Here is a 24,508-nt window from a genome sequence, read left to right as displayed (position 1 = left end):
AGCAGTTTTGTGTTCTCTTAGTAAACACGTTTACTTTGCTGTAATTTGCTTTGAGGGAAAAAATGAACATACTGGACAACATTTTAGCTGAAGAACAGTGTAAAAGCAAGTCCACCTTTTTCGCGAATCGATTCTTTTGAACAGTTCGTTTCAAAGAACCGGTAAATAGATTCACACGTAATGTAATTGCGTCAAGTGATCCTTACATCCCAGTGAGCATATTACAATATGGTCTAAATTGTTCTAATTCTAATTTTTATTGCGTTTTTATTAAGTTAAGGAATCGCTGGTTATGTGAATTGATTCAAACATTCAGTGAAAGATTCGAAAAGGAATCCTAGAGTCGAGACCCAGTCGACCAATCAGAGACCGTGTTTGTGAGAGCGGTGAGACGCGAAAAAAACACAACGACGCACTCAGTGTGCTAGTCCCGCGGCGCAGAGGGGATGCAGGTGACCTTCATATTCCACAAGATGTGATTTTATTTCTGTACATGTAAATGAAGTCACACACGTCGACGGTGAGTATGTTTTGAGCTCTTTCAGCTTGACAGTTAAACTCAAATGGGACAACCGCTCGAGATTTTACCAGCACCAAACTCATGAATGAAACGCCAACACAGCGTGACTTGTTATTTAACGTTAGACACCTTTACACAGTGTTAGTCGAAATCTTTTACCCAACCGACTTAAATCTAATGACCACAACTGAACAGGAAGGATGATCTTCAGTTTGAGTTCCCTGTCATTCACAGCTTCAAACGGGGCAGAGACCGGGGCTAGTTGTCACACGGTTTATTTCACTCAATATAACACTCGGCATGATGTTACTTTATAACATCGTGTTTTTGACAAAACTTTACCTTTTGGCTGTATGTAGAAAAGTAATTAAACATGTCCATCGTTATTGTCCGGGAAAAATGCAGTTCTTTGAAGCACGTCGGGATATGTTTATGTTGAGACTGTATATTTTAAATTAAAAATTACGTTATCCACAACATACAAAGTATATAGATTAGATAATGATTTTTTTTCTTCCAAAGTTGAACAATAAATATATTATGAAACACATAAAACAGAAGAAATGGAAAGGCATATAAAATGCTAAATATTTTTGGCCAGTTGTAGTTTTTGAATTTATAAATTAGTTTTTCTTAGTTATAAACTTACAACATATGTGACATTATTATAACCCCAACCTGACATTGATGGCAAATACCCTTGTTCTTCATTACATAGTTATTTAAGCAATATCAGTAATGACGTTTGATATTGAATTTTAGTTTGGTTGACATAATTCAGAAAAAATTGTCATTATTTTTACTTTTTACTTGGGTGTCTGAAACCACCTTTCATTAGCATTGCTTTAGGAAAAATTACCATTTTGTCTGTTTTCTTTGCTCATATAGCACTGATTTTTACATTGTATTTATTTATTTCTACTGCGTAGACAGCCAAGTTTTATTAAAAGCAATTTTTTTCCAGCTGTGAATGTCCCATTTAAAGCCATGTAACAACAGTGACAACTTGCCCCGGTCTCTCCTTTATATTTGATTTACACAATTTTCATGAGTTCGCCTGCCCATCCAGTCCTAATGGGCAATGGTAAACAAACTTGGCTTGCTGTCCTTAATGGAGGCTCGAACCCGAGGCTCGGCTTGAGCACAGAGTTCGCAATGCGATATTACCTAGAGGGAGAATAACAGAAACAGAGGAGGAGAAGGGGAGGTGGAGGGATGCCAGAAGAACGGAGGCTGGGACGATGCAATGAGAGCTGCTTATATAGGCTCGTAATGATGATTGACAGGACTGAATGATTAGGCTTCTCCCGAACCTACGTTTGGAACTTCATTTAATGAACCCAAGATGTATTTTCCAGTTTAGGTGAACACATATTAAGAGAACACATTTCTACATACATTCTTGTTCCTGACTTTTCAAGATGGCATAGCACCTGTTTTGAAAGCAGTTGGTTTATAACTGTGTAGTGGTTACACAGCTGTTGTGTGGCTATTCACAGAAAAAGGTCAATAAAATATATCTTTAATATACCTCAGCACAAAATCTGACTCCAGTGGTCTCAAACCTGATTATATATCATATTGTGATTAGAAACTCTGGTGGCCCTGCGTGCTGTCCTCTGCATATCTTCCTCCATGTGTCATGCGGTTGAGGAGTGATGTAGAGCCCCTCCTCTCTTCTTACCTCAGCCGTCACTCATCTCCGCTCTCATGTAGAACTGGAGGACACTAGCAGATCACAGGCAGGATTGTTGTCTTTGATGTGGCCCTCAGCTCCTCTAGATACCATTGAGGCTCCGTCTCTGGCTACTCGAAAGCTTCCATTAGTCTGTCAGTGAAAGCTCAGTCTTACCCGGGGATCAGATTCTGCTGTCAGCTGCCATGTATCTGTGCAATCGAGAGTCAGACTGTCATTAACTGTGTGTTGAGGAGCCCACAAGATAGAGATGAACTGGTCACGTCCTGTCATTCAAACCATGGTGTGCAGTACACATCACTAAACCTAAAGATAGGACAGGTTCTCACTCACTAATTTAAAATTGTAAAAACTCTGTGTGTATTTTGTGGCATTTATAGTGTTACTTTGTGCAGAAAGGAAAAACGCAGTAATACAATTTTCTTATGCCTTGAATACATCAGAGTTATTTTAGTGTTATTTAAATACTTTTATTTATATATAAATATTTTGAATTTGCTTTTATTTTTATGTTTTCAGTTACAATTTTAATTGTAGTTTAAGTTATAGTCATTTTGTATGACAACACTTTAGTGTAATGTTAAAAAAGTAATTAATGTCAATATTTTGAGCTAAAATGTCATAATACACATAGGAGAACAAAGAGAACAAAGTGGAAATACATCAGCGCCGAAAGCCTCGTGGTTGGTGCTTCAACATACAGTGCAACTGTGTTCACGGCGACAAATAGGGTAAAAATATTTTGGGAATAAAGTCAAAATTATAAGAATTAAGTAATAGCAAGTACAAGATTAAAGTTATAGGAGAGTATAGCCTATGTTGCGCATGCAAATGGCCAGGATTGGGAGCACCGGGAGAAATTCCGTTCGCAGGAACAGTATGCTTGGAAATAATATTTCACGTCTTCAAATGCATTCATTATTTGTAGTCCGCCAGCCACTCAATAATAGCAATAAGCTTTGTTCTTTTGGTACTTTTAATGTAAAACAAAGTCGACTTAATTCTCATAATTTTGACTTTATTCTCGTAATTTTGACTTTATTCTCAAAAAATTTTGGCATTATTCTTGTAATTTCAACTTTATTCTCAAATTATTTTGACTTTATTCTCGTAATTTCGACTTTCTTCATTCTTAAAACTATTAGACTTTATTCTTGTATTGCTACGACTTTATTCTCGTAATATTTACCTTTTCTCAAAATATTTCAACTGTATTCTTGTAATTTTGACTCAAAATATTTTCAAAATAAAACATTTCAACTTCATTCTCATGATTTCGCCTTTACTCTCAAATTATTTCGACTTTATTCTTAAAATATTTAGATTTTATTGTCGTAATTTCGACTTCATTCTTAAAACTATTAGACTTTATTCTTGTGTTGCTACGACTTTATTCTCGTAATATTTACCTTTTCTCAAAATATTTCAACTGTATTCTTGTAATTTTGCCTCAAAATATTTGCAAAATAAAACACTTCAACTTCATTCTCATAATTTCGCCTTTACTCTCAAATTATTTCGACTTTATTCTTAAAATATTTAGATTTTATTCTCGTAATTTTGACTTTATTCTCTCAAATATTTAGACTTTTTTTCTCGTAATTCCAATTTTATTCTCAAAATATTTCGACTTTTCTCGTATTGCTAAGACTTATTTTCTCATTAATTGTAACTTTTTTCTCAAAATATTTCATCTTTGTCAGCACCAGTAGCCTTGTGGGCAGCAACATACAGGGACGTTGCGCTATGGGCGACGTGGCACTTTGGGCGTTGCACTATGGGCGTCCCAAGTTTGAATCTCATCTTGAGGACCTTTCCCAATCCCATCACCTTCTCTCTCCCCCACTTCGCTTTCTGTCAGCTATGATCTGTCCTATCATAATAAAGGCAAAAAGACCAAAAATAAATCTTTTGAACAAAATAAATATTTCGACTTTATTCTTGTATTGCTATAACTTTATTCTACTTTACTGTCAAAATATTTAGATTTTATTCTCATAATTTTGACTTTTTTCTCAAAATGTTACAAGAATAATCTTGTAATCTCAGATATTTTTTATGTAAACGGATCATTTGAATGAATGAGTTGTCGACTCGAGAACAGCTGTAAACAGATCATTCCAATTTGTGAATTAATAGTTTGGTGCGATTTAACAGGTTCATTGAAAAGATTCAATTTGTTCATGATTTAGACCGCTTCTGCATCTCGGAGCACGTAATATATTATAAGGAGTAACGATATGTTTTATGAATGTAGTGAAGTAAAAAGTACAATCTTATGCTTTGGAATCTAGTGAAGTAAAAGTGAAAATTACTCAAAATAAAACTACTCCAGTAAAGTACAGATACTTGAAAAATGTACTTAAAGGAACACTCCACTTTTTTTGAAAATAGGCTAATTTTCCAACTCCCCTAGAGTTAAACAGTTGAGTTTGCTGCCGTACCATAAGTGCAGCAGGCGCAGTGATATTACGCAGCACCTGAAAATAGGCTTACTTCCGTCAACATAACCAACATGACCACCTGCTTGCACAGGGAGACTATTTTCAGGCGCTGAGTAATATCATTGCGGCTGCTGCACCCGTGGTACGGCAGCAAAGTTCCTTGATTATTACGCCGGAATGAGAATATAGTTCCTAGCCATATCAGTCTAGAAAATTACAACTTTTCATTTTCCGTCAGTCTTAGTACACAATGTAACAACAGAAGAGTCAAGTTTTAAATAGGAAAAACATTGAAACTCTTTGGTCATTTTTGAGCGAGATGCTAACGGTCTAATCTGATTCAATGATCTATGCTAAGCTATGCTATGCTAAAAGTGCTACCGCCAGACCCAGAGATCGGCTAAATGGGTTCGAAAACAGTAAAACTCAACTATAACTCTAGGGGAGTTGGAAAATGAGCCCATTTTCAAAAAAAAGTGGAGTGTTCCTTTATGTACAGTAATGAAGTACAAGTACTTTGTTACTGTCCACCATTTTAACATGGCACTAAAACACTGTCGTAATTTTGTGAGGTGCTTTGTAATTTGTTTATTTGAATGTCATTTGACATTTAGCTTTATTATATTCTTAGTTACTTAGTACTTTAACTTAAACTCTTTGAAATTTTATTTCAGTTTCTTGCAAAAAACACATTTTTAATTTCAGAATTTTTTTTAATCAGATATTTTTCAAAATTTGTCATTAGGACTATTGTCCTACCATGCTGACTTTTTTACTTTAAACTTCAAAGAAAGAAAGAAAGAAAGAAAGAAAGAAATTCTCATAACATAAGAGGTGTATTACAGTAAATCATTGCAAGAAACTAGGCTGTCTCTTTGGTTCTTGTCTCTAATTGTCAATATTTAGGTTATGATGTTCTGAATAAAACTGTTTAGATCAAAGCCACATGACTCGGCTGTTTTGGTCCTGATTCAGACCTTTGCAATTACTGTGGAATGTTAAAAGTGGTCGCATAGCACACCAATTACGTTTTTATCACTTGCATAGAGAGTAAGAGCCTTGTTTGCTTGCCCTCTTTGATTCAGAAGGACCGCTGTTGCTGTGGACAGATGATGGAGGACAGATGGCAAGAAGGCTTGATGATATTAGAGGTCGCAGCTGCTGTTGACTGACCTACGCAGCATTGTGCTTAATGTCGAAACTATTGTGTTCCTTTCAAGTTTGCAAAGCAAAGATACTGTAATTTCAACTCACGTTCACTGTATAATTAGGGGAAGGTCCTTTTTTTGTTTTGGCTGCTCATGTTTTTCCGCATTTTTGAGTGGGTTTGTTCACTTATGGATGGCGTAGTGCTGAGGTCTTTTTGTTTAATAGGTGTTTGGATGTATTTTAAACACAGGGTTGTTTTACTCACTGAAGTGGTGCTTATGATAGCTAAGAGCTCAGCTATTTCACTGCGGTCTATCATTAGAATGAGTCATGAGTATCAGCTCTTTACAATTGACTTGAGAGGGAGCTCAGAGCTCACAAGTGGTCTTCATCAAACCTTAAAGTACATGCTCTTGACTGGTATCACATGACTCTGGTTATGTCATGTTCTAACTCAAGAAATGATGTAAAGATGCTGTTTCAGTTCATTGAAAGGTTCTGACTTGTATTTTTTGCCCCAGTTTTTAACGACTACCCTGACAGGCCCTGCCTCACTGTGGGCAAGTTTAGACCAATACATTCAGGTTTAAAGAGGTCGTTTGTTGTAGTTACTATTCTGCTCTGTGATTACATCCTGAAAATACCAATTCTGTTTGTGCTTCAGTATAAAAAAGGAAAAAGCAGAAAATGTCTTGGGTGAGTGTCCCCCTCTTAGAATGACTGGGGATGGTCAAGCGTGGAGATAAGCCTGACCTGAGGCCCTGTGTATCAGGGCTATCGCAGTGTCACCAAGTAGAATGACAGAGGAGGGTCACCTGCTCTTGCCCTCAAGGTCACAAAAACAATAGAGGTCCCCAGGGTCATCGATGAGAAACACATACTCTTTTATCTCCAAAAAGTTAGAGGAAGCATTAGTAGAGCATCTAGAATCAACTCTTTATATAGCTGAAGAATAGGTCCTCCCTTATGAGGAGAGTTTGTTCATTATTTTCTATGTACAATTTTCACGAAGCGTCTTGGCATCTAGGTGGTTCACGTCATAATGAAAAGGATCAGATATCCTCAGGAAAATCATGCCTTGTTTGAACTGAGAGGGCTAGATTTTTTGAACTAAGTAGATAAATGCAACTTCCAAGAAATTAAATTAGTTGTATATTTGATAAAGTGCTTGATTTTGTGGATAGAAAAAGTGTTTGTCTGCAACATTATGGATGCAAAAACCATTTTCAGTTTTGCTGGGTTCATGTATGTTATTAGTAATTGGGAGTTTGTGCTTGTTTATAAAGAAAGGAATATGTTTATTCAGTAAGGATGCATTAATTGATCAAAACTAACAATATTTATCCATCCAAAAATATTTGTCCATCCATTCTGCAAACTTCTGCTCATCTTCTATAGAACTGTGGGAATATTAGGGAAAAAACATAAAAAATGTGAAATATTTGTACTATTTAAAATAATTGCTTTCTATTTGATATTTTAAAATGTAATTTATTCATGTGATTTCAAAGCTGAATTTTTAGCATCATTACTCAAGTCACATAGTCCTTTAGAAATCATTCTAATATTTTAATTTGCTGATCAAAAAATATTTATTATTATTATTATGTTGAAAAAAGCGGAGTAGATTTTTTTTCAGGTTTCTTTGATGAATAGAATGTTCAGAAGAACAGCAATTATCTGAAATAGAAGTCTTTTGTAAAATGATAAATCTCTTTATCATCACTTTTGATCAATTTAAAGCATGCTTGCTAAAAAAAAAAGTACAGTCCAAGCTTTTGAATGATATAATGCATAATCTGAAAATAAATGTACTCAGCTGTTTTAAATGTTGATGATAATAATAATAATAATAATAATAATTGTTTCTTGAACAGCAGATCAGCATAGAATGATTTCTGAAGGATCATGTGACACTGAAGACTGGAGTAATGATGCTGAAAATTTGCTTTAATCACAGGAATAAGTTACATTTTAAAATATAATCAATATAATCAGTTATGTAAATAGTAAAAATATTTCACAATATTACTGCTCTTGCTGTATTTTGGATCAAATAAATGCAGGCTTGGTGAGCAGAAGAGACTTCTTTAAAAACATTTCAAAAAACTTTTGACTGGTAGTGTATATATAAAAATATATGTAAAAAATATTGTATTTTGTAGTTTGAGCACAAATGGACCTTTATGACAGTATTTGGTTAAGCCAACAGTCACAATCTGCAGTTCAGGGCAGGGCATCCCACATTATTCTGCTGTATTTCCACCTTTTTCTCATTCTTCAGGTAAACTGCACATGACCTCTGCAGTATTATGGCACTTAGCAGAGGCTGCATTCCATCTCATTGCTCTCTTCAATAAGAGCACTGTAATCCTCAACAGATCCTGAGAATGCAGAGAGACTCTCTCACACAGAATAAATGTCCAGGCATCTCTATTCAGTTACCTTGGCCACAGTCCCAGGTGAGACAGCTAAAGGGTCTATTTAATCTTAACTTAACGAGAGCACTTTGGAAAAGAAGCCAATCTCTCATCATCTCAGGAGATTAGATCCACACACCAACAAATCAGATGCGTCGAAAGCAGTGGCCAGAGTAATAGGCACTTAGGCCTGGGCTTCTGAACACAGTGTGTTTTCAGTTGAAGCACTGTGACTGGTTAATTAAGCATGAATAGAAACGTTCTGGGAGAGTATTAAGAAGCTTTTGACAAAATTAAATTGTTCAGACCCATGAATTACTCATTACTAAACTTCTCAGATTATAAATGAATTTCAATGTTTGCAGAAAGGGATGAGTAGTTTTATGATTAGCCAATGCAAAATAAATGACATTTAGTCATATCTTAGTGATTACAAAAGCAGCACATTTTAGGAGAGTGAAGTGTTACGCCCTTTGGGGCGTATCTGTTTCTCTGCAAATCTCCCAATTACTCTTTCTGGCATTCATTCCCAACAACTGCCAGCTATCTATTCATGGTAACCAAACACTAATACTGTATTGCACTTGGTCTAAACTGTTATTTGTTTTATTGCTTGTTTGTTTTTTTTTTTAATAAAGAGAAAGAGACTAAGAGCATGTTTGTTAGACGCTTTTCCTGGCAAGTTTTGTTTACAAGTTTTGTGAGTGCTTTGTGAGTTTCAAACCTACTATTGTGTGGAGGCTTGGCCCACTGCCTTCCTTGCTGTGTGTATCAGTTCTTGTGCTGGGATGTGAATAGATAAAGGACCCATCATCACATTGTGCGGCACATAGACTGATTTACTTTTGTTTACTCTAGTAGTTTAGGTTGTCAGTGGATGTTGTCTTCTGTAGAGTCAAGTTGAGTTGTGACTATTTTAGCAGCTTCACTTTTCTTTTGTTCTCGTCTTTGACAACACTTTTGCCCCTTTTGTTTATTAAGTATTAAGGCACTCGATTTAAATATGAATCGTTCATTTCTGCGTGTCTCTGTGTGTGTGAATGACGCAGATGTGCGGTTTTGTTTACTACACATAGACTGAAGTGCGTCTGACGCTTGCGTGATTTTAGCATCTGCCGTCTCGCCAAATGAGGACATAAATATATGAACAACATTTCCAGAACTGCTCTGAAGTTTCTTCATGAGCATTTTACTGTTTCTTTTGAGAGAAACTGTCACATCATATACACACAGAAATGTAAAAGTATTCACGGCCCCCCATCAAAATAAAAGCTCGGTTTAACTTGAAGATATATATTCCTATTGTTTAGTAGAATGTACGTAATACTACTACTATTACTACTAAAATTGTTAAAACTTTATTTGATTAAGGAATAATCACACAATTTTTCTATCATGTTTTCATTTTAATGAAATGTAGCTTTATTTGCCAAAAAAATACATTTTGTTTAATTTACATTTGATTGAAAGATAAATTAAATTAATATTTTATGCCTTCAGTTGATAACCAGAAGAAATTAAATATTGTAAAAAATGTTGTAAAAATAAACTTTAATAAATTAAGTTGTATTTATGCATTCAAATAATTATGCTTAAACAGAATTTGGTAAAACAGCAGGTGAGAATAATACAATAAAACAGAAGGTGAGGGAAAAAAAAACATTTCATAGGGCCCTAAATATGTAATTTTTGTTAAACTTTTAATAAATTGATGTTAAATTGTACAAGTTTCATCATTTTAATTAATTGGACTTGCTTTTTGATTGATAAAATGTCATTTAACCATTAAAAAAAAAGAGTCCAAAAAAATTTTTAAAAAAAATGGAATTTGGGATTTCATAGGTCCCTAACCATATGTGACCCTGGACCACAAAACCAGTCTTAAGTAGCACTGGTATATTTGTAGCAATAGCCAACAATACATTGTATTTGTCAAAATTATCTATTTTTCTTTTATGCCAAAAATCATTGGTATATTAAGTAAAGATCATGTTCTATGAAGATGTTTTGTAAATTTCCTACCGTCAATATATCAAAACGTAATTTTTGATTAATAATATGCATTGCTAAAAACTTGATTTGTACAACTTTAAAGGTGATTTTCTCAATATTTTGATTTTTTGCATCCTCAGATTCCAGATTTCAAATATCAGATTTTCATGACAAAACATACGTCAATTGAAAGCTTATTTATTCAGCTTTCAGATGATGTATAAATCTCAATTTTGAAAAATTGACCCTTATGACTTCCAGGGTCCAGGGTCACATATATAAAGCACACTTTTCAAATTTGTTTTTGGAAGAGAAGGCTCTGGTTGAAAACTCTGGCCTTAGACTAATCAAGGTGCAACATAAAAATGTTTTGAATGCAATAAGTGATTATTATTATTATAAGAGATAATTCACCTACAAATGAAAATTTTGTCATTAATTACTCACTCTCATGTCGTTCCAAACCTGTAAGACCTTTGTTCAACTTCCAAACACAAATTAAGATATTTTTGTTGAAATCCAAGAGCTTTCTGACCCTGCATAGACAGCAACACAGCTACCACCCTCAAGGCCCAGAAAGGTAGTAAGGACATCATTAAAATAGTCCATGTAACATCAGTGGTTTAACCTCAATTTCATTAAGCTACCAGAATACTTTTTGTGCGCAAAGCAAACAAAAATAATGACTCAATTCAATAGAAAGTTCTCGGATTTCATCAAAAATATCTTAATTTGAGTTCCGAAGATGAACGAAAGTCTTTGCATTTGGATCAACATGAGAGTGAGTAATCAATAACAGATTTTTCATTTTTGGGTGAACTATTCCTTTAAGAACGTCTTGGCTCCAGTGTGAGTCAAATCATTTGCGGAACATTACAGCACTACAGTCATGCTGGATTTTTAGAGATCTCGTCCAGTTAGATATCAGTTCAGAGCCATATGCTTCACCTGCCGTTAGGGATACCTGAGCCTGCGTTTCTCCCAAGGCCCCATCCAGCCCTCGCTGTGGCCTCAGAGGCAAATGGACAAACTCATCTCCATTTCCCAGCCCAGTGAAGCACACAAAGGAAGCCGTTGTTACGGGGCTCTGATCTCTCTGAACCTGCAGGCCAGAGAACAGGAAGGCTTCTGAGAGTCTGCAGGAGAACAGGGGGAGCGAAAGAGCGTATGCGCTGTAATCAGTTGGCCAATTAAACAGACCCTGGTCTCTCACCCCCATGTAATGAGAGAGGCTGACACTCAAGGGTTCCTTTCTCAACATATGAACCTTGGGAAGGGATACTTCAGCTTCTGTATGCACAGATAAGCCATACACACTTGTTATGCACTGGTTACCATGAGATTGTATTAAATTCTTCTTAACGTGAAGATTATGCTAATTATGGAAGCAGATGGCAGTTCTGAAATCTTGAACACAATAGTAACTAGGACTGAAGACCAATTTGCCTTTGGGACAGAAGACCAATTTGCTTCTCAGTTCACGATGGACTTTTGAGAGGAAGAAAGACCCTAATTTTAACTTGGGTGGACTAATGAAGGGCTAGGTCAGCTAGAATAGGTTGAGACACCATATGCACATTCTCAGAATTTCTTAAAGGCTTTCTAAGCTGCTTTTAGGTGTCACCTACCAAAAAGTAATCAATACATGGGAAAGGGCCCACAAAGAAACTTAACAGGAAATATGAGACACGTGTAATTTTACCAGGGTGGCCGTTGAGCCCTTAATATGCTGTGGAAGGAGACGTTGAGCTTCCCTTTCTAAAACCTTTTTCCTGGTTCAGTGCAGGTGCCAAACGCTGCGGCTCGCTCCTCTGATCATTTACAGCTAAGGTGTTTTCTTTATCTTTCCGACTCCAAATTTTGAACAATGGTTTATGTCAGATATCGTAAGCTTTGAATTTAAAAAAAAATCACCTTGAAAATATATCCTATATATAATTATACAGGAATTTGCCTTTGTTTAAATATGAGCCAAGATGCTAAATATTAAACTGACATTTTTTTATAATCATTGGAGGTTTATAGATTTGATAAGTTATTAATTCTGTTTTAAGTAAACTGAACAGCAGGTCACAGCTTGTTGTCACATGAGGAAGTTGTCACAAAAGCAATATCCTGAACGGATAAGCAAGGACAAGAGTATTTTTCATAAATGGCAGTTTTTGGGAGAAGTTGCCACATTTTAAATGTTGGAAATGTATAATTTATTGAAATATATAGTATATATATATATATATATATATATATATATACAGTTGAAGTCAAAAGTTTACATACACCTTTGCAGAATCTCCAAAATGTTAATTATTTTTACAAAAATAAAAGGGATCATACAAAATGCATGTTATTTTTTATTTAGTACTGACCTGAATAAGATATTTTATATAAAAGACGTTTACATATAGTCCACAAGAGAAAATAATAGTTACATTTATAAAAATGACCCTGTTCAAAAGTTTACATACACTTGATTCTTAATACTGTGTTGTTACCTTGAATGATCCACAGCTGTTTTTTTTTGTTTTGTTTTGTTTTTGTCCTGAACAGTTAATCTGCCCACTGTTCTTCAGAAAAAAATTTCAGGTCCCACAAATAAAAAACCAGCATATGCTGGTAGGTAGGTTTTGATGCTGGTTTAATTAAGCTGGTCCTTAGCTGGTTTATGCTGGTCCTTGACCAGCATCATGACCAGCTAAGGACCAGCATATGCTGTTTTTTTCACCAGGGTTCGTGGTTTCAACATTTTGCATATTTGAACCCTTTCCGACAAGGACTGTATGATTTTGGAGATCCATCTTTTCACACTGAGGACATCTGAGGGATTCATATGCAACTATTACAGAAGGAAAAAACGATGCATTAAGACCCAGGGGTGTAAACTTTTGAATACAATGAAGATGTGTACATTTTTCTTATTTTGCCTAAATATGTTAATAGATATGTGCCTAAGCAAAAATTTATTTAAACCTTAGATCTTGAGAAATAAATAAATAAATATGCAACAACTAGTCCTGGTCTTCCCTGCCGTTCTCAGTTCAGATGAAATGTCATGGCACAAGTGAAAATGATCCACTGCAAGCACCTTTTTTATCCTAACTTACCATGACCTTCATCTTCACATAGACATAAATACACACCTCAGGGATTTTCCACACAAATCTCACTTAGGCACGACTAGACCTGATCGGGTAACAGAAAGGCATTATACTGAATTTATTACTGTACGTCACCTCCGTTATACACATGACATAGCCTGAAGGATATAATGGAATCTTTACATGGCAGTTTTATATAACAGTGAACAATTGCCCGTCTGATGTTTTTCTGTGGATGGAAAAGATTATGCAAGTCAGTAATAGATTTACAGAGTGAACAGATTTAATCTTTTTATAGCCTACAAAATATTACTTAAATTCTTTGAAGCATGCAGTTTTTCATTTAAAAATGTCTGTAAGTCCACCAGAGTACTAAAAGCCCCTTTTTTGAGTTTGTAGTGTATTGTCCTTAGGGCCTTTGTGTTTTACAACCTACATGTCTGTGTGCTGACTTGGTCAGCACTGATAAATGAGTAGGAAAGACACCAATCACAAATAAGCAATAAAAGGAGTCAAACAAAGCCCCCTTGAGTTTATATCCTTGACCTGGTGTGTTTATGACAGTCTGTCTTCCTGTGAAGGTGGGCTCACATACCTAACCAGTCACTGACAAATGTAAGACAAAGGAGATATAAATGTGGTGAGATAGTGTAGGAAAATTCCTAGACATTTCAGTTCAGAGAGGAAATGGAGAAGTTTGTCAAGTAAGCAGTCTGGATGGACTTTATTTGTGTGGTTACTCCACTATTCTTCCCTTTTTTTTATCAGCTTCAGCTTTTATTGTTTTTTTATCAGCTGTTTCTTAATTAGGAAAGTGGTTTAAAAGAGAAAGAAAGTGTTTGAGGATCTCAACAGGAAATCTCAGGTAACTGGAACATTTGAATGTTTGTATTGTTCTTTCAGTGTCTCCTTTGGTGATTCATGAGCTTGGTAAATATACACACACTTGAGTGTGTCGTACTTGAAATTCTGCCAGCGTTACTGTGTACTGAGCAACATGGAGGTCTTTTAAATATTGCTTTGTTGTCACTTTCTACCCGTATTCCAGCAGAAATTTGATTCCTCAAATCTTTCATTTGATGAAAGTGTCGTGGAACCATGGCGTTTTGGTCTTTAAAGCTTATTTTCTAATGCATGCTAAGCTCTCCGTTCTGACATATTTCAAGAGACGTGACATGAGGGTTTAAGTGTTTTTCACTTGAATGGTCAGGATCTGGGTCGTACCTATGCAGGTGCCTCCAAGTCAACTGTGGGAATATTCATGTTCAGACAAATTGTTTAAATGGCTAGACTTAGGATCACATTTACGAGAAGGTTGTTGAGGAGCATTAAATCATGCCATTCTCAGGACAAAAAGCTACTAAATGATTTCTGCATTGGTACATCATTTAAGATTAGATTTCATGTGACATCATGTGTACTTCAGGCCTCTTCCCCAGTTTCTTTACATTCCTCTTTTTTCAACTGTAACCTCAAAAAAGCAAATATGGAGCACTGTATAATATAATGAAATGGATCCACTGGTCCTCAGGCCATTAGAAAAGCCCTCCGGCCCTCGAGAAGGGCGGGACCATCAACACCTATAGATGAGCACATCATTTCTGTTTTTTCTCTGTCAAAAGACCGAAATCTGCTGGTTTCAAAACAAAGTAGTAAATCTGTCAACAGTGTCTTCCAGTAAAAGAGCTGACAGAGCGATATAATATTCCTGGACATACACTACCGGTTAAAAGTTTTTGAATAGTACGTTTTTTTAAAGAAGTCTGCATTTATTTGACACAGAAAAAGCAGTAAAATTGTGGAATATTTTTATGATTTAAAATACCTCCTTTCTATTTGAATATATTTTAAAATGAATTTTTTTCCTGTGATCAATGATACATTTTCAGCATCATTACTTCAGTCTTCAGTGTCACAGGATCCTTTATAAATCATTCTAATACGCTGATTTTCTGTTCAGGAAACATTTTTTAATTATTATTATTATTATTATCACTATTTAAACCAGTTAAAAAACAGAAATTATACACTATACCATTCAAAATCTTGGGAGTCAGTATTATTGAAATATATAACTGAAAAAATTCTACTCAGCTGTTTTCAATATAATAATATATATATATTTTTTTAACAGCAGATTAAAATATTAGAATGATTTCTGAAGGATCATGTGACTGGAGTAATGATGCTAAAAATCCGCTGTGAAATCACAGGAATAAATGACATTTTAAAATATATTCAAATAGAAAACAGTTATTTTAAATAGTATAAATATTTCAAAGTTTTACTGTTTTTGCTGTACTTTAGATCAAATTAATGCAGGCTTGGTGCGCAGAAGAGACGTCTTTAAAAACACATTAAAAATCAAACTGTTCAAAAACTTTTGACTGGTTGTGTATGCCGTACAGCTTGTTTTGGTTTATTAATTATGCAATCCTGCAAATTATATTTTTGAAAAAAAATTGTACAATGTATGCCATTAAGGAAAGTATTTAAAAAATGTATATCTCCATTCAAAGCGAATTATTTAATTTGTAAATATTGCATTTTTTTTTTTTCTGGCTCCTAAACAACTGTAAATTGACTAGTTGTAAGACTGAAAGTCATGACAATTTGTCCTTTATTCGTTCCTTTCAAATCCTGTTGAGCCTCTTTGTTTCGAAACCGTCAGTCGGTTTCCCTGGAGGCGAGACAGTGGGTGATTTGCATTCTGCACTAAAATGTGTTTAAAGAACCGTTTTTTATTTTTATAGAAATAGTGCCATGACATAAAGCTTAACACGTTAAACCTTCACTGAAAGACATAAATGCGAAATACCAAACTGTTAATGGCCAAAAAGCAGTTTTGAAGTATTCAGGAACGTATTTGAGAATATCACCACTGTTTTATTTGGCTATTCAAAGCATAATCCACCATTAATTTAAGGGATTTTTAAAAGCTCTCATTAGTCTGGAAACATTCCAGTAATTCTAGCCCTGTCAGCACATAAGGCTTGTATAAAGCTCAAAGGATGCACTAAAATTCACTGTGGTGTGATATTTACACAAGACTTGAAGATTTCACAGCTGTATATTTACTGTGACAGCCGTGAGGGACAGCTAGAACTCAAGATATCATATGAGCAATGCTGTATCATGTTTCATTGATATTCCACATGCAGTTTTTTATGGCGACTGGCAGAGGGCCATGATATATTTTGCAAAGTACATAAAATTCTTTTTATTCAGTATATTGTATGAGAGAGTCAGTAGTGACACAGAAGCCTCCTGTATCTCATGTTACTGTGGACTAAAAGTGATTTGTACACTCAGCAGTCTTTTCCTCACTTTACTCGCTGCTGATCTCACCTCTCAATGGCAGCTCTCCAGAGGAATAACACATACTGTACTGCTAACTATTGGTGCTGCTCACAGGTATAGGTCAAATTGTAAATTCACTTACATTACCAGTCAAAAGTATTTGAACAGTAAGATTTGTGATGTTTTTAAAGAATACTCTTCTGCTCACGATTTATTTTTTTATACAGCAAAAGCACTAATATTGTGAAATATTTTTACAATTTAAAATAACTGCTTTCTATTTGAATATGTTTTAAAATGTAATTTATTCCTGCGATCAAAGGCTACATTTTCAGCATCATTACTCCAGTCACATGATCCTTCAGAAATCATTCTAATATGCTGATTTGCTGTTCAAGAAATATTTATTATTATCATTATCAATATTTAAAACAGTTGAGTATTTTTTTTTTTCAGGATTCTTTGATGATTAAAAGGATCCAAAGATCAGCGTTCATCTGAAATAAAAATCTTTTATACATTATACACTATACCAAAAAAAAAAAAAAGATTGTCAGTATAGGGGAGATATTAATACTTCAGTTTAGCAAGGATGCTTTAAAATGATTAAAAGTGGTGATAAAGACATTTATAATGCTACAAAAGATGCTGTTCTTCTGAACTTTCTATTCATCAAAAAAACATGAAAATATTCTACACAGCCGTTTTCAACAGAATATTAATAATAATAAATGTGTTTGAGCAGCCAGTCAGAATATTATAATGATTTCTGAAGGATCACGTGACTTGAGTAATGATACTAAAAATTCAGCTTTGCAATCACAGGAATAAATTACATTTTAAAATATTATCAAATAGAAAACAGTTATTTTAAATAGTAAAAATCATTTAGAAATTGTACTCTTTTTGCTGTTCTTTGGATCAAATAAATGCAGGCTTGGTGAGCAAAAGAGTTCTTCAAACATCAAAGATATAACTATAATATAAATGCTGATTGGTCGGCGTCAATAGCCTTATGGGCAGTGCGCAGACATACAGCGCCGTTGCGCTCCGGGTGTCTCGTGTTCGAATCCCAACTCGACCTTTCCTGATCCCACCCCCCCTCTCTCTCCACCTCACTTCCTGTCAATTCTGATCTGTCCTGTCACAATAAAGGCAAAAAAAAAGCCGATTGCTTATTTCCACATGTGCTGGTTCAAATGTGTCCTTATTTCCCAGGAGTCTTGGGTTAAATTCAACAGTTTATTTTCCTCAACATCAAAATGTATGACCGAAGGTTTAAACATGATGATGCTTGCTTTTGGAATAAAAAGCTTTATTTCTTCATTTATAATATGATAAATAACCGCCTGCTGGGTTATTTGGGTTATGCCTGGGGGTCAGGGTTTTTTTTTTTTTTGGAAAGAAAATATTTAAAACTTTTTAATACTTCAAATTATGTGACACTGCAGACTGGAGTAATGGCTGCTGAAACTTAAAAAAATAAAGAGGAAATTTTTATTTTAAATTGTAATTATATTTCACAATATTACTGTATTTTTGATCAAATTAATTCAGCCTTGGTGAGCATAAGAGACAACTTTCATTAATATCATTTCTTTCAGTTTGTCAACCAAGTAAGATTCTCAAGAGTTGTTTTTACAACAGAGTGAATAAATTGAATCCCATTGCTAAGTAATAAAGCAATTGACCATGCAACCCCCCCCTCAAAGACTATCAAGTACCTCATATCTTTAGTGTGTTCTTTTTTGCTATACAGCTATAGCAAAAATCAATGCGCGATTCACTCATGTAGTGCATTGAGGAAAGTACAGTTAATCTAGCAGAGTGTTGTGTTGTGGGTGTTCCAGAGGTTATGGGGAAGGGGTGTGTGCTAAGTGTGTTTGTGTGAATGCTAATTACATGGGCTAGACTGGCTTGACACCACACTGTCGACTGCACACAATGGCTAGAGGCTCCGCCCCCAAAACGCACCTGCTGTCCAATCAGAAGCGGGGGTTGTCAGGAGGTTGGAGTCAGTGGTTTCTTTTTGCTGTTGTTGTGAGAGAGAGCTGAAATGGAAAATGACTTCTAAGCTTTCTCTTTCCTTTTCCTTTGAAAGTCTCAGTCAAGACAGGAACCTCTGCACATTTCCTCAGGGAGACCGTATGCCTGGCATGTTAAATCTATAAGCTTTCCGTACAGACAAAAGGTAAGTCTCTGTGTTTTTTTGTTGGTTTTTTTTGTTTAGTTTAAATTTCAAATTCATATGTTTTGTCTAAATGCTGTTTTGTGTGGATGAAGTTTATTTTTGCATTATATTATTTGATATTTGACAAGTGAGCAAATTTAGTTTTAAAGTTATTAAGGCATCAGTTTCTGTAAATTCTGAATATTAATTAGCAGGTAGACTCTTACAATTGAAGTTACTTTTAAAAGTCTTGGTTATTCAGGTGGCTTCACAGATCACTGAAGAAATCCAACAGGCCTTGGAAGTTCTCAAACCAGTCAGACAGCACTAGCCTTTAGAGCTCATTTACATCACATTTGCTTTAAAAGAATGCATTTAAATATCAAACTAGACTATGGTTTTGATCTAAAGTCCCACCATGTTTCAGAATGCAACCATTGTTTATGTAAGAATAAGTGCATGTTTGTGTGCCTTTATATTCAGCATAAATATGCCAACATAAAGATGCATGCAAATGGCCATTTTATGCTCTTCACTCTTAATGAACTGCTTTTAAGTCCCTACATGTGCCCTGGCTGGTTTGTGACCTAGGAGCACTTACGTTAGGAGCTGAAAGGCTTCAGACGGCAGGCCCCTGTGTGCGTTTTAACCTCTGGGTCAGTGGAGCTGATTGCTGTTGTGCTGTCAGTCATTATATATGTGTGATCTCTCTTTACACTGCTAGAGACCACTAGCAGTAGATTGTCACTGCCACAAGATTAATGATGCTCATCTGTTTGCTTTTAAACCATATGCTGTCGAGAGTTGAAATAGAGCCTGTGGATTGTACTGTGGTGTACTGATGCTTAATATTTGATTTGAAAAAACTGAAATTTAAAATTATTTTCCAGATTGTGAATGTATTTAAAGAACATGCTCACAGCATGTTTCGCTGATGTTTATTCAGACGGGAAATAAGTTACTTGTGTAAGCACTAGGCTAATGCTCATCACACACAGTGAGATTTGTCAATGCTGTGTAACTGAACACTGATGGAAACAAGCACTAGAGCATGTTAATGTCCTCAGAGAATGTGTTCAGCCTTAATCATTAACCTCTGAGGTCACCGTGCCTTACTGCTTCTTAAAATGCCAAGGGCAGGTGCAAGACATTTTAAATATGGGGGCGGAAGATGTGGATGGGGACTTTAGTCCCTTGTTGTCAGTTATAAGGCCTTATGCTGGATTTTGGTTTCCTGCTTAAAAAATGTAGGCACTTGCAACTGAAGTACCAGAGGGCTTTATGCAAATAGACATATTAGTGAATCCAGCACATTCATAAATTGAATAATGCATGAAATGAATGCTGTTCGGATGATTAGAATTCATAGGTTGTAGTTCTTCAGAGTCTGTAATTAAAAGGACTGATGTGTTACTCCATCCATCACCTGTAATTCTGTCCTGTTATTTAGGCATTTGTGCCTTGTCATTGTTCTGTTGAAAGAGATTATGATGGATATGAATGAATAGTTAGGTTATCTTACAGCTGTTGGCATCAATGTTAGAAGCTAACTATGCATTAGCTAACTACATTACTTCTACAGCATTTATTATTCTTAGTTAATGTTAATTTCAGCATTTGTTAATGCATTATTAAAGGAGAAGTCTACTTCCAAAACAAAGATTCACATACAATGTACTCACCCCCTTGTCATCCAAGATGTTCATGTCTTGTTTGAATCTTTGTTTGAAAGTGGACTTCTCCTTTAAATCACAAATTGTGTTTATTAACATTAGTTAATGCGCTGTGAACTAACATGAACAAACAATGAACGACTGTATTTTTATGAACTATCATTAAGAAAATTAGTAAGTAGTGTAATAAATGTACTGGTTATACATTAACTAATGTTAACAAATGAGACCTTATTATAAAGTGCTACCGAAAAAAAAAAAAAAGAATCTGCTATTTATGTGATATACCATTTTCTGAAGCTGTGTGTATTTGCCCAGTCTATACCAATAATTATTATTAAACAAAATATATACATTAGGACAAGTAGACATCAAATGTTTAGAGACTTTAACTTTATCTTATATTATTTATTTTAGGAGTCACTATCAGTGTTTTAAACATGGCAGCAGATCTGGCCTTGGTCACTGTTCTCATCCAGCTTCTTGTTGATTTGGTGACAAGTGACAGCATTGACTTCTACAATGTCATGCCTGCTGTAGAAGGTGAGTTTGTTTATTCCAGTTCATTTTGTTGTATGTACACTCGTATTAAAATGTTTGGGGTCAGTGAATACTGTGTGAATGACAGTGAAGGATTATGTGACAATTGTGACTGGATTAATGGCTGCTGAAAAAATAGTTTTGCTATCACAGGAATAAAATACATTTTAAAACATATTAGGATACAAAAGTTATTTAAAGTCTGATAATATTTTACAATATTACTGTTTTTGAGCAAAAGTTTACATACACCTTGCAGAATCTGTAAGATGTTAATTGATCAAAACAAGAGGAATCATACAAGATGTTTACATATAGTCCACAAGAGAAAATAAATAAATTAATTTATAAATATAACACCATACGTTCAAAAGTTTACATATGCTATTCTTAATACAGTGTTTTGTTTAGTCATAGTTGTTCATGACTCCCTTGTTTGTCCTGAACAGTTAAACTGCTGTTCTTCATAAAGATCCTTTAGGTCCCACAAATTCTTTGTTTTTTTGCCATTTTTGTGTATTTGAATTCTTTCCAATAATTACTGTATTATTTTGAGATCCGTCTTTTCACACTAAGGACATCTGAGGGACTCATATGCAACTATTACAGAAGATTCAAATACTCACTGATGCTCCAGAAGGGAATACGATGCATTAAGAGCCAGAGGTGTAAACTTTTGAACAGAATGAAGATGTGCACATCTGTTAAGCAATAATGTGATCATGTTATTAATGAATGTTGCAATCAAGTGTTATCATAACTTCCAGTGACTTTATACCGATACAATAACACAGTGTTTATGTCTGCGCAGCCACCCCGTATCCCAAGAGTTTCAAGTGCTTCACATGCGAACAGGCGTCAGACAACTACAGCTGTAACCGCTGGGCAGAAGATGTGTGGTGTCCGCAGAGTGAGTTTACTAAACACAAACCCACCACTCTCAAATCTTCACAGTTGTCTCTAGATTTAAACAGAATTGTTTGATTTAGTTGTTCAGGAAATTTCTAAAGCAATATCCTTTACACTCCTAACAACCTGTTTCTTTGTTTATAGATACCCAATACTGTATGACAATACACCACTTCAACCATCATGGAAAGACAAAATTTGTTACCAAAAGATGTGCAATGCATGAAGAATGCCTGTTAGCTGGCTGTAGACATCACAAAAACACACACCATGTGAGTATCCACATACACACTATTCCACTCATTCACCTAAAAATAAAAATTCTGTCATTAATTTCTCACCCTCATGTCGTTCCAAACCCATAAGACCTTTGTTCAAGATATTTTTGATGAAATCCAAGAGCTTTCTGACCCTCTATAGACAGCACGTGACACGCTCAAGGCCCAGAATACGCATGTTCAGGAGAGTACCATGACGCGTGCTAATGACGCAGGAGCTGACACTGAATAATTGTCATTATTTTTTGTTTTCTTTGTGCATAAAAAGTACTTCAGAAAATTAAGGTTGAACAACTGATATCCTTACTACTTTTCTGGGTCTTGAACATAGTTGTGTTGCTGTCTATGCAGGGTCAGAAAGCTCTCGGATTTCATCAAAAATATCTTAATTTGTGTTCCCATGATGAACGAAGGTCTTCCGGGTTTTCAGAGTAATTAATTAGTACAGAATTTTCATGTTTTCATTTCATTTCATTTTTTCATTTTCTCTTTAAAGGAGAAGTCCACTTCCACAACAAAGATTCACATATAATGTACTCACCCCCTTGTCATCCAAGATGTTCATGTCTTTCTTTCTTCAGTCGTAAACAGAATACACAGAGTTCAGGGAGAGAAAGGCAAGACGAGCGTTTGAGATTAAAAAGTATTTAAATTGAAACCGATCGTTTCGCTAAAGATAAGATAAGACCCTTCTTCCTTGGCGGGGATTGTTTACAATCGCATTTGGGATCGTTTGAAGCCGCATTTAAACTGCATTTTGGAAGTTCAAAATCGGGGCACCATATCAGTCCATTATATGGAGAAAAATGCTGAAATGTTTTCCTCAAAAAACAATTTCTTTACGGCTGAAGAAAGAAAGACATGAACGTCTTAGATGACAAGGGGGTGAGTACATTATATGTGAATCTTTGTTTTAGAAGTGGACTTCTCCTTTAATATCTGGCAACATCTAAAAATAATCTATTCTATCAAGATGATTTATTTACAGAATGTGGTTCTGTCTTGCAGGAGTGCATATCTTGCTGTGAAGGGATGGTTTGCAATGTAGAGCTGCCGACCAATCACAGTAATGCAGTGTTTGCCCAGAGACGAACACAAAGCGCAGCAGCACCCACTTTCAGGATCTGGGATTCTGTGTTCCTGCTGATCCCACTTCTCACGGGACTGTTACCATTGTGATCCTCAATCATAAGAACCTATTCGGTGGTGAACAGCACTACAAATCATTGAGACAAAGGAGACGTCACTCACACTGGAATATTAATACAGTCAGATGGATGTTTTCATTAAGGCTACACTAATCTCATACAGAAGAAAACTAGCATTCCCATTCATCTCAGGACGTTGCAGGATTGACTAGATGAATGTGATTTGTCATTTTTGCTGATGGGCTCACAGATGTTTTCATGACTGATCAGTGACTAATCAGCCTGGAGCCACAGGAAAAATTACATCATGGCTTGGCTGATTGGTTAATGCACCACAAAGATGAGGATCACTCAATAGTGACTGTCTGGAGCTGTAATATAAGCCAATTTCACACTTAGGCTCCCTTCAAACACAGATGGACCCTGATGAATAATCTACGATGATATAATGAAATGCCTGTGAGTTGGACACTATGACTTGGAGTGGAGAAGGATGCGTTTTCCAGCCAAATTGTGTAGTTACGGCATCTACCAGCAAAGGCTAACTAACTCGACTGTGCAAATCAGCAAAAACTTATTTCTTTGGTGGATTCAACAAGGAGACGGCCAGTCGGCCAGTGGTGGACAAACTGTGTTCACAGGAAGTTGCTGTGTCAGGAAGGTCTGTCAATGGAGTACTTAAAGCGCTTGTGATGACTGCTTACTAATGACGTGCTAAATGGGACAGAGAAAAAGACGGATTGCAAAACAGCGTTTAGCAGCTAAAGCAGTGGAATTAACTTATGCTGCCTCACTGGATTTGTATTGAGCAAATTGAGGCTCACACTCTAAGCATTAGAAGTCTCTGTGTGGGATGGTCCTGTGGCTCTGATCCCAGATTCTGTCACACAGGCCGAGCACAGCAATGAGAGGATGCAGGATGTGTTGCTCTAGTTTCCTAAATGGTGCGAACGTCTCTAAAAGAAGGCTTGATTGCTGCATAAATGTCAGTGCTTTAAGAACATGGACTTGCATCAAGTAAAGCACTAAATAATTAACGAATTATATATATTTTGAATTATTCTGGCTTGACTATTGCAAATGCTGTCATGTTTTATTCACAGAAAGCGATAGAAATAAAATGTGACCATATTTAATGATTCTAATGTGTCCATGCACATATATTCTATGTTCA

General features: G+C 35.5%; 1 protein-coding gene across 2 annotated transcripts; it reads left to right on the top strand.

The window, feature by feature from the left end:
• Window positions 1-374: 374 nt before the first annotated feature.
• lypd6b (LY6/PLAUR domain containing 6B) lies at window positions 375-24,504 on the top strand. 2 transcript variants are annotated; one of them, XM_051120068.1, is made up of 6 exons: window positions 375-520; window positions 18,718-18,807; window positions 20,877-21,002; window positions 21,811-21,909; window positions 22,053-22,180; window positions 23,195-24,504. In XM_051120068.1, the coding sequence occupies exons 3-6, from the start codon at window positions 20,900-20,902 to the stop codon at window positions 23,363-23,365; spliced, it is 501 nt and encodes a 166-aa protein (XP_050976025.1). In that variant the 5' UTR covers window positions 375-520; window positions 18,718-18,807; window positions 20,877-20,899; the 3' UTR covers window positions 23,366-24,504. The 2 variants fall into 2 exon arrangements, with proteins under 2 accessions (XP_050976025.1, XP_050976026.1); XM_051120069.1 differs by lacking the exon at window positions 375-520 and having other exon boundaries at window positions 18,405-18,807.
• Window positions 24,505-24,508: the final 4 nt, after the last annotated feature.

The sequence above is a fragment of the Labeo rohita genome, chromosome 9 (assembly GCF_022985175.1).
Source record: "Labeo rohita strain BAU-BD-2019 chromosome 9, IGBB_LRoh.1.0, whole genome shotgun sequence".
In the NCBI taxonomy this organism is placed as follows: domain Eukaryota; kingdom Metazoa; phylum Chordata; class Actinopteri; order Cypriniformes; family Cyprinidae; genus Labeo; species Labeo rohita.
Note: the sequence above shows the minus strand (reverse complement) of the source record. Positions and strands in the feature narration are given on the sequence as shown.

Excerpts from the sequence above, each read along its gene's own strand:
- lypd6b (XM_051120068.1), top strand. The coding sequence starts at position 20,900 with ATGGCAGCAGATCTGGCCTTGGTCACTGTTCTCATCCAGCTTCTTGTT. Across the intron at positions 21,910-22,052 it reads AGATGTGTGGTGTCCGCAGA|ATACCCAATACTGTATGACA; the intron begins GTGAGTTTACTA and ends CTTTGTTTATAG. Across the intron at positions 22,181-23,194 it reads ATCACAAAAACACACACCAT|GAGTGCATATCTTGCTGTGA; the intron begins GTGAGTATCCAC and ends TCTGTCTTGCAG.